The sequence below is a fragment of the Nomascus leucogenys genome, chromosome 5 (assembly GCF_006542625.1).
Source record: "Nomascus leucogenys isolate Asia chromosome 5, Asia_NLE_v1, whole genome shotgun sequence".
NCBI lineage: Eukaryota > Metazoa > Chordata > Mammalia > Primates > Hylobatidae > Nomascus > Nomascus leucogenys.
In genome coordinates this window covers 129,005,109-129,020,949 of record NC_044385.1, presented here as the reverse complement: position 1 = coordinate 129,020,949, position 15,841 = coordinate 129,005,109, and the positions used below count along the sequence as shown (strand labels likewise).

The window sequence follows — 15,841 nt, the reverse complement described above, 5'->3', positions numbered from 1 at the left end:
AACCAGATTTGGGATTATCTGTAAGTCCTTTCTCCCTCACCATTAACTCTTCCATCCCCCTCCTTGATCCATTTGCTTTTTTTAAATTATGTTAGTTGTTTTTTGTTTTTTGTTTTTTGTTTTTTTTGAGACTGGAGTGCAGTGGTGCGATCTCCGCCTCCCAGGTTCAAGCGATTCTTGTGCCTCAGCCTCCTGAGTAGCCGGGATTACATGTGTGTGCCACCACGCCCGGCTAATTTTTGTATTTTTAGTAGAGACAGGTTTCGTCATGTTGGCCAGGTTGGTCTCGAATTCCTGATCTCAAGTGATCCCACCGCCTCGGCCTCCCAAAATGCTGGGGTTACAGGCGCGAGCCACCGCGCCCAGCCTAGTTTTATTTTTTTGAGACAGAATTTCACTCTGTCACCGAGACTGGAATGCAATGGCATTATCATACTTCACTGCAACCTTGAACTCCTGGGCTCAAGGGATCCTCCTACCTCAGCCTCCCAAGTAGCTGGGACTACAGGCACTTGCCACTGCACCTGGCTACTTTTTAAAATTATCTTTTTTTAGAGACACAGGGTCTCAAATATTTTTGTAGAGAACAGGGTCCTGCTTTGTTGCCGAGGCTGGTCTCGAACTCCAGGGCTCGAGCAATCTAACTCAGCCTCCCAAAGTACTGGGATTACAGGCATGAGCCACCGCACCCAGCCATTTGCTTTCTTTTAGTTGCTAAATCCTGGGTTTCAGTCTCTTACTCTTCTTTTTACACCACCATCACTCTAATTCAGACCCTTATCAATTCTCATCTATCAGTGCAGTAGCCTAATTGATTTTCCAATTTTATTGTCTCCTTGCTTTGATACACCGGTTGATACTTCCAACTCAAAAACTGTTAGATCTCCGAAGGTGGCTCCACAGTAGGGCTCTGTCAACATTTTAGCCTTCTTTTCCCAGACTTCACACCTTTAACCGTGCTATAGCTAACATGGACTGTATAAATGTTTATAAAATGGAAGAAGTACTCTTCTTCCTACTTTCTTTGTTCATCTTTGCCTGCTACCAAATCCAAATGAGTAGGGGGAAAAAAATTTTTTTCCCCTCTTTGCAGATTTCCTTGAAATTACCCCAAACCAAGTATCTCTCCTCAAACCCCTGTAATATCTTCCTCCTTTCTGTGTTGACCGAACTCTACCTTCTCATTAAGTTATTGATATCTCCATCTCACTTACATTACAAATTCCTTCAAATTTGGGATTTTTTTTTCCTCATCATTGTTAAATGTTAACAAAGATGTTAACAAAACGTTAACAAAACGTGTTAAAGCACGTTTTAGTTCCTTGTTCAGTGCTTTACACATTTATTATTCAACACATGTATTAAACTAAGATATTTACAGAAAGAATTGCTAACAATTTTGAACAATCTCTGGCTTTATGTTGCTGTTTTATATGTCTAATATTGGGACTTTTTCCTGTTAAGTAAAGAACAAAAACCAAGTTCATAATGTCAAAATAGTTCAAAGATGGTAACATTGGTAAATATAATAGGAAGTTTTTAAAAAAACTTTAATAGAATTTCCTTGTGTTTTCTTGTAGTGTCTATGTTTTATTACTGTAATAGGCTTTCTCTGATACTCTTTTTCTTTTTACTCTGTAAGCAAGTAAATCTTGCTTAGCATTTACTTTTGATGCTGTTCACTTGACATTGGTCTAAGAGGTTTCTAGTCCAAAGGACAGAAGCATTTATGCTGAAAAATAGATGATTATACTTTTGTTAGTAGTAAGTACATAAGTAACAAACATGACAAAGCCCTGGAGAGGGATAATACTTACCCCTATGTAAACCTACCCATCAGCAGGAGTGGTAAGCAGCAGTTCCTTTTCAGTTCCTTAAGAGCTCTTCAGTGGAATACTAATTAGGGATTCAGTACCATAAAGCTTGGAAAGATCTAGGAACTAGAGAGAAGAAAATGTTGAAACAATGAGTCCCTTTTAAGATAGTTACCATTAAATGATTTAGAGAATTTCTGCAAGTAGGTGAGAGTAACTGAGTATTTTTCCAGCTGCTTAATTTTTTTTTTTTTCCCCTGAGATGGAGTTTTGCTGTTGTTGCCCAGGCTGGAGTGCGATGGCGCGATCTCGGTTCACCGCAACCTCCGCCTCCCCGGGTTCAAGCGATTCTCTGGCCTCAGCCTCCCTGGGATTACAGGCACCTGCCACCATGCCCAGCTAATTTTTGTATTTTTAGGTAAAGACGGGGTTTCACCACATTGGCCAGGCTGGTCTTGAATTCCTCACCTCAGGTGATCCACCTGCCTCGGCCTCCCAAAGTGCTGGGATTATAGGCATGAGCCACTGTGCCTGGCCCAGCTGCTTGAATTTTATGGAGAAACCCAGGAGACTAAAATCACCTCAATTGTCTTTGTGGGCAGGGGAGTACGGGGAAGGTGTACTTTACTGTAGTTCTAGAAAAATCAAGAGGAATTGCTGAAGTTTCTTTCAGAGCCAATGAAGACCTACCAAGCATTCTAAAGGGCGATTCTTTGCGAAGACAAAATTCAAGACAAGAGTTATACTTAAATAAAGATTATAAATACCTGTACGTTGTGGTCTAAGAGATTGGAAGATTGTAAATTCCAACATTTAGAATGTCATTGATCTCTTGATCTCCAATGTTCAGGGAGAGTAAGAGCTGATAATTCTTTTCTCTTTTTCTTTTTTTTTTTTTTTTTTTTTTTTTTTTTGCGATACTCTCTTGCTTTGTTGTCCAGGATGGGAGTGCAGTGGCAGGATCATGTCTCACTGCAGCCTTCACCTCCCAGGCTCAGGCAATCCTCCCACCTCAGACTCCCAAGTAGCTGAAACTAACTACAGGTGCACACCACCATGCCTGGCTAATTTTTAAATTTTTGGTAAAGACGGAGGTCCACCTATGTTGCCCAGTACTGGTCTCAAACTCCTGGGCTCAAGCCATCCACCCACCTCAGCCTTCCAAAGTGCTGGGATTACGGGCATGAGCCACTTCGCCCAGCTGAAGTCATAAATCTTTGTTGCACTTATTTAAACTGATGTGACAGTAGAGGCCTGAACAGTTCACTTCAGTGTAGTGAATAATACTTCAGTGTAATGAATGATACTTCTTTGCTTAACCTACCTTGGATAAGTGAAGTACTAAAAACAAAACAAAAGTGAAGCACTAATGAATTACATCTGCAAAGGAAGTATTAATTAATTACACCTTCAAAGGAAGAGTACTCTAAATCCAAGGTAGTGTTAACATTTTTCATTACTAGTCCAGACTATCCTGTCTACTTGTGACTAAAATTGTATTTTCTCAATAAGCTTCCAGGCCTACCCACTAGACTTTGAAGGGGAGTGGGCAGTACTGTACTTACATCTGCCTCTGCCCCACCCTTAATTCTGACATCAGAAAGGACATCACAAGTAGCTCTTTGAAATCACTGTAGACAGGGTGAAAAGGAAATTCACCAGGAGGTTATTCCAAAGACACTTTAGTTTTCAGCATATCAATAGATTGTTGAAGGGAAATGGTGCCAACAGACCCTGCTAGCAAAAAGAAATATAAAATGTGTTCTATTTTAAGAAAAAATCAGACCCATAAAAGACAAGTCATCATACATTCTACATAGTTGCAATGGGACATACTTAGACCAAAAAAAAATTTGACATTTCTCCGAAATTCAAATTAAATTGGGCATCTAATGTTTTTATTTGCTAAACCTGTCAACCCTATCTATATTCGTTCTAAGAAAGGACTATATTTTCGTTACCACAAAGAAGCATAAAATACATTGTTCCTGGTGTTAATAGAAATGGTTATGTCAAATGCTTTCTACCAATCCAAATTAATTCTATATTTATAATAGGGCAGCGACAATCCATGATAGAATTATGTTACTATCTATGAAGTTAAGAGAAGGTAATTTTTTTGAATTTTAGTAAAAAACTACTTATACAGTGTACATTTCTTACCTATGAACTTTCATTATTGCTAAAGTTAATATGAGCTCAGTTAAATACCCACTATGACACGTACCTCACTTAACTTAGGCCCAGGGCAAACACTGCTGCACTTGATAAGACATCAGCAGCACTGGCCAAATGTTGCACATGGCTATGAGTTGGACATACCAACGTTTTATATTTCAGAGCCTCTGAAATCAAGGACTTCTGAATGAGACACCAGTCTCTTTCACATATTACATTAAAATGTCAAAGCAATATTATTCCTTTAAAAACGGGGTAGGGAGTGGACTGGAAGATAATACATTCATGACATTATTGGACTTTCTAGAGTCCTGGATTATTCAAAATGATTGGGTGGCAATTTTCTTTATAATTTTACTGGGAACTCTTTTTGAGATAATACTCATGAAAGCTTGTGCATCCTTTTGGAAGAAGCCCACACTTCCTGAAAAGGGTAGTTCAGATGTCCAGGAGGTAAGAATAAATGTCTGATTTCCCCTTTTCCTAGTTTTCAAAATCAGATATAAGAATAACTTTAAAACTTTTGAACTTTGATACTCGGATTACTCCTCTAACAATTTTTTTTCCATTAAAATAGAGGGAAGACAGTTGCCCGAAAAGCAGGAAATTTGGTGAGTATTATACAATTTCATATTTTAATATAAAAGTTGTTCATCCTGAGCTTTTCTCATTGATACTGTGACTTTTTTATTCCTATTCAGCCCCAGACAATTGGTCAGTTATTAATTCATCTTCAAGAGAAAGGTATGTGATATATCACATATATATTTTGAAGCTAAATGAAATAGGTTGGTTGTGTTCTATTCAAAATTGCCTTTACTTCTGAATTTCAGAGAAGGGTTTTCCTAGGTGTTCAACGTCATGATTCAATCTAACATTTACTTTAAATGGTTGCTATGCTCCAAGCTGTGTTAAGGACTTTTCGTATATTATTGAAATTATCCTTCGAGGTAGGTAGTATTATTATTGTTTTCACAGATGAGGAAAATAAAGCTTGAAGAGGATAAGTGACTTTCTTTACTACTCTCTCTCTCCAATACACCAGTTCTTATAATTCAACTGGAAAGATATTTATTTAGCACTTACTGTGGACCAAGCAAACACTGAGCTAGGTGCTGCATGAGTGACATGAAAGGAGTTTGTAAAATCAGAATTTATCAGAATTGTAAAGTTATCTCCGTGCTAGGGATTAAATACTGACATAATCACAACTCTTGATGCTATCAATATTTTAATTGTTTTAATTGAAATCCATTCAACAATTATTAGATATCTGCTATATAGTGGACGCCAACACTGGGATTCAAACCATAAAATAGTCTCTGTTCTCAAGAAGCTTATATTCTTGTGGAGAAGAGGTATACATACAGGAAAGTTGCCTTGTGGTATGGTGACACAGTGACAGAAATATTAAAACATTTAGGAGATACCTAAGCCAGCCTAGGGCATTGGGAATGGCTTCACGAAGAATGTTACGCTGGAGCTGAATTTTAAAGGATGAATGAACATTAGCCCGAAAAGGACACAGGTTTAGAAGGATAAGAAAGACATTCCAGGGCATGAACAGAAACAGCAGCAATGTGCAAGAAATTACTATTATTTCAGAGTTGCTAGAATGTTGAGGTTGAATCAGGAAGTAGTGGAAGATGAATGTGAAGAGGTAGGTAGGAGTCAGGTCATAAACGGCTTTCTATACCATGTTAAGACCTGGATTCAATTCTATAGATAATAACCACTAGTGGTGGTTACACATAAGAGTGGCACAGTTTTGTGTTTCAGTCACTGTGTGACTAGTCGCTGTGTGAATCAGAGGATTACTTGATGTTCGTCTAATTTCTTTCATTTGTCGGGTATAAAAGGGCTTTATTCATTTAATCCGGTTGCTGTATTGTCGTATTGGGTACTAGCAACTCTAGTTCTCAGGTGAGTGTCTTGGGAAGCTGTAACAATATCTGGAGGTGTGAGTAGATAGAACCCTTGTGAGGGCCAGTTGGGAACAGGAATGCCAGCACAAGCTACAGCATGTCAGTAGTGCAATCAGAGTAAGTCCAAATGGACAGACCAAGAGTCAGCATTTGAGATATTAGAGGGGTTAGGTGTGCATGGTGACCCAAGGTTCACATGTAATTCAAAACCAGAGGATTAACAGGCAAGAGGAATTCACAAGAAGACATGGAGAAAAAAAGGATTTTCGGCTTCAGAATCAAGGACACTTTAAAGATTTTCCATCCCCGTGTCCTATTATTCCCTTCCAGCCTAGACAGAAGTTAATCCTTGGGTGGCATCTTTCTAGGGGGCGTTAAGGGAAATTCATGGAGAAGAAGAGGTTAGGGGGTGGTGTTGAAGAAAAAGGATTAGAGAAATTATATGGCTCCTATGGCAGCAGCATATTATGGTGAAAAAACATAAATTTTGAAGTTAAAAAAGGTCTAGCTTTATATATCATAGTTCTAGTTCTGCCTCTTTTTTTTTTTTTTTTTTTAGACAGAGTTTTGCTCTTTTTGCCCAGGCTGGAGAGCAAGGGCACGACCTCAGCTCACTGCAACCTCCACCTCCTGGGTTCAAGTGATTCTCCGGCCTCAGCCTCCATAGAAGCTGGGATCACAGGCACCCACCATCACACCTGGCTAATTTTTTGTGTTTCTAGTAGAGATGGGGTTTCACCATGTTGGCCAGGCTGGTCTCGAACACCTGACCTCAGGTCATCCACCCACCTGGGCCTCTCAAAGTGCTGGGATTACAGTCGTGAGCCACCGCACCCGGCCCTGTAGTTCTACCTCTTAATGATGGCATGGCCTTGGGCTAATGACTTAAACTCACTGTACCTCCATTTTTTATTTTTATTTTTTGATTTTCGAACTAAGGATTAGAAGAATTCTTAGGAATATCATGAAGATTAGTTGAAATAATATGTGTAACACGGTGGCTCATGCCTGTAATCCCAGCACTTTGGGAAGCCGAGGTGGGCAGATCACTTGAGGTCAGGAGTTCGAAACCAGCCTGGCCAACATGGTGAAACCCCATCTCTACTAAAAATACAAAAATTAACCGGCTGTGGTGGCATGCGCCTGTAATCCCAATGACTTGGGAGGCTGAGAATGGCTTGAACCCGGGAGGCAGAGGTTGCAGTGAGACGAGATCACACCACTGCACTCCAGCCTGGGAGACAAAGCGACTCCAGCTCAAAAGGGAAAAAAATATATATATATATATATATAAACTCTTTTTTTTGGAAAAGAACTATGTTTGGAACAGCATTTTTTTTTTAACCATTGACACCTTCAAATAATTTTATTTCATTTAATTTTTTTTTTTTTTTTTTTTTTTTTTGAGACGGTGTCTCGCTCTTTTGCCCAGGCCGGACTGCAGTGGCGTGATCTTGGCTCACTGCAAGCTCCGCCTCCCGGGTTCACGCCATTCTCCTGCCTCAGCCTCCTGAGTAGCTGGGACTACAGGCGCCTGCCACCGCACCTGGCTAATTTTTTGTATTTTCAGTAGAGATGGGGTTTCACCATGTTAGCCAAGATGGTCTCGATCTCCTGACCTCGTGATCCGCCCACCTCGGCCTCCCAAAGTGCTGGGATTACAGGCGCGAGCCACTGCACCTGGCCTATTTCATTTAATTTTTTAAAATTTCTTCTAAAAAAAAAACCGGGATACATATGCAGAACGTGTAGGTTTGTTACTTAGGGACACGTGTGCCATGGTAGTTTACTGCACCTATTGACCTGTCCTCTAAGTTTCCTCCCCTCGTCCCCCATCCCCGAAAAGGCCCTGGTATATGTTGTTCCCCTCCCTGTGTCCATGTGTTCTCATTGTTCAGCTCCCACTTAGGAGTGAGAACATGTGGTGTTTGGTTTTCTGTTCCTGTGTTAGTTTGCTGAGAATGATGGCTTCCAGCTTCATCCATCCATGTCCCTGCAAAGGCCATTATCTCATTTTTTTATGGTTGCATGGTATTCCATGGTGTATATGTACCACATTTTCTTTATCCAGTCTATCATTGATGAGCATTTGGGTTGGTTCCATGTCTTTGCTATTGGAAATAGTGGGACAGCATCCTAATAAATTATTTTGAAATAGAAGGGTATACTGGCCGAAGCCTAAGCATCAGAATCGTTAAAATGTACTGCATTAGAGATGGAGTGGATTTTATCTTACTTATGAAATGAGACAAAGGAGAAAGGGAGTAGCTGGGGGGCAGAGGGGAGCAGAACAGAGGGAGTTGCAAGTGTAGTGGTGTGAGGCTTAGGACTGAGTGGCGTAAAGGATGAGACCACCACTTAGTATCTGAAATCCGGGGACCCGAGCTGGCCAGGTATTGTCTCAGTAAGCAAAGCAAATGGCTGACCTTGTATCAGATTTTGGGGAATGGTTTGTTTTAGGGTTGGCCTTACCCATAGATGCATGCTTGAGTGAGAGTCTGCCACCAACCACCTGACTTTCAAAGCTTAAACTTGTCACTGACTGGTTGGTTTCAGAAGTGCATTTCCTAAAGGGAGTTGTCGTTGATAGATAAAACAGTTTAAAAGCAGACTCTGTGTTTATTTGTTACTATGACTATAGGATTGCCATTGATTGATTTACAACTGGTTCTGCTACTGGTTACCATGGCTCTAGAACTGTCCCTCTTTTCCTAGAGAATGAGGAGTTCTTTTTAAAATCTCGAAGGCCAATTAAGATTCCTTGGTGGGGAGAGGCCAAAGGACATCTCACAAATGGGAAGACGTACCTAATGTTTAAATGGGAGCCCTTTGCATGGCTGTAGTCAACTCTCTCCTGCTTCTGCCTCCAAGTCTTAACTAAAATCAGTCACATGATTTTAAACACATATGAATGGTTTGTGAATGAGGGATTTGTTTCTCACTGAAATTGAGGAAAGAGTTGGGTCAGTTTGTTGTTAGCAATCAGAAGCCTGGAGGTGGAGATGGTCATTCAGCAAATACTTATTGATTGCCTACTCTGTGTCAGGCATTGCTGTAGGCCCTTGAGGCTCACCAGCAAACAAAACAGGGTGTGGGGGTGAGAGAGGGTCAGACAATAAATGACAACATAATAAATAAATTATATGTCAGGAGGTGACATGAGAAATTAGAGAGAACTCTGCTGACCAGGCATAGTCTCAATGAGCAAAGCAAACTGCTGATCTTCCATTGGATTATTGGATTTTGGGAAATGGTTTGCTTCAGGGTTTTTTTTGTTTTTTTTGGAGATGGATTCTCATTCTGTTGCCCAGGCTAGAGTGCAATGGTACAATCTTGGCTCACTGCAACCTCCATCTCCTGGGTTCAAGCAACTCTCCTGCCTCAGCCTCCTGAGTAGCTGGGTCTACAGGTGCCTGCCACCACACCCAGCTACTTTTTGTATTTTTACTAGAGTTGGGATTTCACCATGTTGGCTAGGCTGGTTTCAAACTCTGATGTCAAGTGATCCACCTGCTTCGGCCTCCCAGAGACCTGGGATTACAGGCATGAGCCACCCTGCCCGGCCTGCTTCAGCATTTTCTTATATTAGGATTAGATCATGCCCATTCCTAAACTAATCACTCAGAAATGGGATTACTGTATTAGACTGAGCCTAATAATCTGAGGTAGAACAGGTGCTGGAGAGTAGACATCATGATCATCCCACCCAAAATTTTGTCTTAGTTGAAGAATAGACTTTACTACCAAAGACTATATACTAAAAGTAATGGGCAGATAACAAAGATGTGTATACAGTCTGTATTAGATTGCTGGGGCTTCCATAACAACGTATCACAAATTAAGTGGCATTCAAGAACAGAAATTTCTTTTCTTTTTTTATTTTTTTTTATTTTTTTTTTATTATACTTTAGGGTTTTAGGGTACATGTGCACAATGTGCAGGTTTGTTACATATGTATCCATGTGCCATGTTGATTTCCTGCACCCATTAACTCGTCATTTAGCATTAGGTGTATCTCCTAATGCTGTCCCTCCCCCCTCCCCCAACCCCACAACAGTCCCCGGAGTGTGATGTTCCCCTTCCTGTGTCCATGAGTTCTCATTGTTCAATTCCCACCTATGAGAGAGAACATGCAGTGTTTGGTTTTTTGTCCTTGCGATAGTTTACTGAGAATGATGTTTTCCAGTTTCATCCATGTCCCTACAAAGGACACGAACTCATCATTTTTTATGGCTGCATAGTATTCCATGGTGTATATGTGCCACATTTTCTTAATCCAGTCTATCGTTGTTGGACATTTGGGTTGGTTCCAACTCTTTGCTATTGTGAATAGTGCCGCAATAAACATACGTGTGCATGTGTCTTTATAGCAGCATGATTTATAGTCCTTTGGGTATATACCCAGTAATGGGATGGCTGGGTCAAATGGTATTTCTAGTTCGAGATCCCTGAGGAATCGCCACACTGACTTCCACAATGGTTGAACTAGTTTACAGTCCCACCAACAGTGTAAAAGTGTTCCTATTTCTCCACATCCTCTCCAGCACCTGTTGTTTCCTGATTTTTTAATGATGGCCATTCTAACTGGTGTGAGATGGTATCTCACTGTGGTTTTGATTTGCATTTCTCTGATGGCCAGTGATGATGAGCATTTCTTCATGTGTTTTCTGGCTGCATAAATGTCTTCTTTTGAGAAGTGTTTGTTCATGTCCTCTGCCCACTTTTTGATGGGGTTGTTTGTTTTTTTCTTGTAAATTTGTTTGAGTTCATTGTAGATTCTGGATATTAGCCCTTTGTCAGATGAGTAGGTTGCAAAAATTTTCTCCCATTCTGTAGGTTGCCTGTTCCTTCTGATGATAGTTTCTTTTGCTGTGCAGAAGCTCTTTAGTTTAATGAGATCCCATTTGTCGATTTTGGCTTTTGTTGCCATTGCTTTTGGTGTTTTAGACATGAAGTCCTTGCCCACGCCTATGTCCTGAATGGTATTGCCTAGGTTTTCTTCTAGGATTTTAATGGTTTTAGGTCTAACATATAAGTCTTTAATCCATCTTGAATTAATTTTTGTATAAGGTGTAAGGAAGGGATCCAGTTGCAGCTTTCTACATATGGCTAGCCAGTTTTCCCAGCACCATTTATTAAATAGGGAATCCTTTCCCCATTTCTTGTTTTTGTCAGGTTTGTCAAAGATCAGATAGTTGTAGCTATGCGGCATCATTTCTGAGGGCTCTGTTCTGTTCCATTGATCTATGTCTCTGTTGTGGTACCAGTACCATGCTGTTTTGGTTACTGTAGCCTTGTAGTATAGTTTAAAGTCAGGTAGCGTGATGCCTCCAGCTTTGTTCTTTTGGCTTAGGATTGACTTGGCGATGCGGGCTCTTTTTTGGTTCCATATGAACTTTAAAGTAGTTTTTTCCAATTCTGTGAAGAAAGTCATTGGTAGCTTGATGGGGATGGCATTGAATCTATAAATTACCTTGGGCAGTATGGCCATTTTCACGATATTGATTCTTCCAACCCATGAGCATGGAATGTTCTTCCATTTGTTTGTATCCTCTTTTATTTCATTGAGCAGTGGTTTGTAGTTCTCCTTGAAGAGGTCCTTCACATCCCTTGTAAGTTGGATTCCTAGGTATTTTATTCTCTTTGAAGCAATTGTGAATGGGAGTTCACTCATGATTTGGCTCTCTGTTTGTCTGTGATTGGTGTACAAGAATGCTTGTGATTTTTGTACATTAATTTTGTATCCTGAGACTTCGCTGAAGTTGCTAATCAGCTTAAGGAGATTTTGGGCTGAGACAATGGGGTTTTCTAGATATACAATCATGTCATCTGCAAACAGGGACAATTTGACTTCCTCTTTTCCTAATTGAATACCATTTATTTCCTTCTCCTGCCTGATTGCTCTGGCCAGAACTTCGAGCACTATGTTGAATAGGAGCGGTGAGAGAGGGCATCCCTGTCTTGTGCCAGTTTTCAGAGGGAATGCTTCCAGTTTTTGCCCATTCAGTATGATATTGGCTGTGGGTTTGTCGTAGATAGCTCTTATTATTTTGAGATACGTCCCATCAATACCTAATTTATTGAGAGTTTTTAGCATGAAGGGTTGTTGAATTTTGTCAAAGGCCTTTTCTCCATCTATTGAGATAATCATGTGGTTTTTGTCTTTGGTTCTGTTTATATGCTGGATTACATTTATTGATTTGCATATGTTGAACCAGCCTTGCATCCCAGGGATGAAGCCCACTTGATCATGGTGGATAAGCTTTTTGATGTGCTGCTGGATTCGGTTTGCCAGTATTTTATTGAGGATTTTTGCATCAATGTTCATCAATGATATTGGTCTGAAATTCTCTTTTTTGGTTATGTCTCTGCCAGGTTTTGGTATCAGGACGATGCTGGCTTCATAAAATGTGTTAGGGAGGATTCCCTCTTTTTCTATCGATTGGAATAGTTTCAGAAGGAATGGTACCAGTTCCTCCTTGTACCTCTGGTAGAATTCGGCTGTGAATCCATCAGGTCCTGGACTCTTTTTGGTTGGTAAGCTATTGATTATTGCCACAATTTCAGAACCTGTTATTGGTCTATTCAGAGATTCAACTTCTTCCTGGTTTAGTCTTGGGAGGGTGTATTTGTCAAGGAATTTATCCATTTCTTCTAGATTTTCTAGTTTATTTGCATAGAGGTGTTTGTAGTATTCTCTGATGGTAGATTGTATTTCTGTGGGATCGGTGGTGATATCCCCTTTTTCGTTTTTTATTGCATCTATTTGATTCTTCTCTCTTTTCTTCTTTATTAGTCTTGCTAGCGGTCCATCAATTTTGTTGATCTTTTCAAAAAACCAGCTCCTGGATTCATTAATTTTTTGAAGGGTTTTTTGTGTCTCTATTTCCTTCAGTTCTGCTCTGATTTTAGTTATTTCTAGCCTTCTGCTAGCTTTTGAATGTGTTTGCTCTTGCTTTTCTAGTTCTTTTAATTGTGATGTTAGGGAGTCAATTTTGGATCTTTCCTGCTTTCTCTTGTGGGCATTTAGTGCTATAAATTTCCCTCTACACACTGCTTTGAATGTGTCCCAGAGATTCTGGTATGTTGTGTCTTTGTTCTCGTTGGTTTCAAAGAACGTCTTTATTTCTGCCTTCATTTCATTATGTACCCAATAGTCATTCAGGAGCAGGTTGTTCAGTTAGAAATTTCTTTTCTCATGGTTCTGGAGGCTGAAAGGCGTGGTTTCTCCTGAGGTGTTTCTCCTTGACTTGCAGATGGCCACTTTCTTGCTGTGTCCTCACACGCTCTTTTCTTTTTTTTTTTTTTTTTTAATTTTACTTTAAGTTCTGGGATCCATGTGCAGCACGTGCAGGTTTGTTACATAGGTATATATGTGCCATGGTGGTTTGCTGCACCTATCAACCCGTCATCTAGGTTTTAAGCCCAGCATGCTTTAGGTATTTGTCTGTCCTAATGCTCTCCCTCCCAGTGCCCCTCACCTCCCTGACAGGCCCCAGTGTGTGATGTTCCCCTCCTTGTGTCCATGTGTTCTCATTGTTCGACTCCCACTTAGGAGTGAGAACATGCAGTGTTTGGTTTTCTGTTCCTATGTTAGTTTGCTGAGAATGATGGTTTCCAGCTTCATCCATGTCCCTGCAAAGGGCATTAACTCATTCTTTTTTATGCCTGCATAGTATTCCATGGTGTATATGTGCCACATTTTCTTTATCCAGTCTATCATTGATGGACATTTAGGTTGATGCCATGTCTTTGCTATTGTAAATAGTGCTGCAATAAACACACATGTGCATCACATGCTCTTTTCTCTGTATATGCATGTCCATGGTGTCTCTGTGTCCAAATTTCCTCTCCTTACAAGGGTACCAGTCATATTGGATTAGGGCCCTACTCTAAATAAAGACAGCAGTTAATCACCTTTTGATGGCCTTATCTCCAAATATGGATTAAGGCCTACCCATATGACCTCATTTAACTTTAATAATCTATTTAAAGGCCACATCTACAAATATGGTCACATTCTGAGGTACTAGGGTTAGGACCTCAACATATGAATTTTAGAGAAACACAATTCAGCCCATAAAATAGCCTATACATTAGAGGTTAATAAGTGCTCTAAAAATTGAGAGAACTTGAAAACTAACATATTTTAAATATTTACCTAATATTTTTGTGTTATCTATGAAAAAACAAAATCATTGGTATAGCCTAAAATATCCCAAATTCTAACTACCCAAATCGAGATTAATGAGATTTCATTGTGTCAACTGAAGAATGATGGTGTTTTGAAAAGAATGATGGTGTTCATAAAGGGTTGCAGCCTGCAGGGTAGCCATTCTGACAGACTGGGAAGTGTAGCCTCCTGTCAGAAGCCAGAAACAGGCCATTGGAGGGCAGGAAGAATAAGACAGGAAATCATGCTGAATGAGGTGGATAATACTCATAGTCAATAAGCTGTAGGAGGAGTCATGAATATTTATGAAAGGAGAAATGTGTGCATGAGCAATTGAGCTTCATTCCTCTCCATGGAACTCATGTTCAAAAAATGGCAGCTTTAGCATGATCTGAGGGTGGAGTTTTTGGCCCTCTGACATCAAAAGGTGAAGCAGGGGACATGAAAACCCCCACCGCACATCCTCCCTAGACTGGGCAGAACCACTCTGTGGTTGGTGGTCTCTTATCAGGAAGGAATGCTAGCTGGTTGTTTTGTTGAAAGCGAAAGGGAGGGGCAGCATCAGGTCATTGGTTGATACCAAGGGTGCTGCAAGCCTTTCCAAAGGACTGTTCTGTTTACCCTTAGGAAAGAAAGCCTAATGGTAGCGAGGGAGGGAGGTGGTATAATAAGGCCTGTCTGACCTCCCATCCCATCATCGTCAGGAATTCATTTTTCAAGATTTCTTTGGGGTCCCCTTGGTCAAGAGGATGTCGATTCAGTCATTTGTGGAACTTAGCATTTCATTTTTATTTCTCAGTTCTGTAAGTAATCATTTAGCACAAATAATTTTTGTGGTTGGGTAGATCATGATGGATTTCATATACTGCCTTCACTACTTTGATTGAGGGTTATTTAAAAACAGTTATTTGTAAATCAATCAATGGCAATCCTATAGTCATAGTAACAAATAAACACAGAGTCTGCTTTTAAACTGTTTTATCTATCAACGACAACTCCCTTTAGGAAATGCACTTCTGAAACCAACCAGTCAGTGACAAGTTTAAGCTTTGAAATATGTTATTACACATACAGTAAAGTAAGAGGTAATCTGTGTTCTCCAAACAAATAGCTACTAGAATTATCTGACCTAGTTTATATGCATTCCAGTTTTTGATTTTAGGTTTGCTCATGCATCAAACAGTGACTATCAAAATTTATCATGTATCAGAATCAGCTGGAGAGCTTATTAAAGCTCAGATTTTTTGACCCCACCTTCAAAACATCAGATTCCACAGTGCTGGGATGGGACCAAAGAATATGCATTTCAAATAAGTTTCCAGGTGTATTGTCAGGGTTCTCCAGAGAAACAGAACCAGTAGGATATGTGTATGTGTGTGTGTGTGTGTGTGTGTGTGTGTGTGTATATATATATATATATATATATAGAGAGAGAGAGAGAGAGAGAGATTTATTTTAAAGAATTGGCTTAAGCAATTATGGTGACTTGCAAGCCTAAAATGTGCAGTTTAAGTCAAAAGGCTGTCTGCTGACAGAATTTCCTCTTGCTGGAGTATGTCAGGGGGTTGAGGTATCAGTCTTTTGTTCTATCCAGGCCTTTAACTGATTGGATCATGCCCACCCACATTAGGAAGAACAATCTGCTTTTCTCACAGTTCACTGATATAAATGTTAATCTCATCCAAAACACCCTCAGAGAAACATCCAGAATAATGTTTGACCATATCTCTGGGCATCACTGCCCAGCCAAA

At 40.1% G+C, this 15,841-nt stretch overlaps 1 protein-coding gene across 1 annotated transcript in view; it reads left to right on the top strand.

Moving 5' to 3' along the window:
• The first annotated feature begins 4,076 nt into the window (after positions 1–4,076).
• The window catches only part of CCDC168 (coiled-coil domain containing 168), a 30,749-nt gene continuing 18,984 nt past the window's right edge, over positions 4,077–15,841 (top strand). Inside the window, exons 1-3 of the mRNA XM_030812470.1 lie at positions 4,077–4,445; positions 4,570–4,603; positions 4,694–4,736. Of these exons, the coding sequence (XP_030668330.1) occupies positions 4,215–4,445; positions 4,570–4,603; positions 4,694–4,736 (308 nt within the window). The 5' untranslated portion in view covers positions 4,077–4,214. The remainder of the gene's footprint in view (positions 4,446–4,569; positions 4,604–4,693; positions 4,737–15,841) is intronic.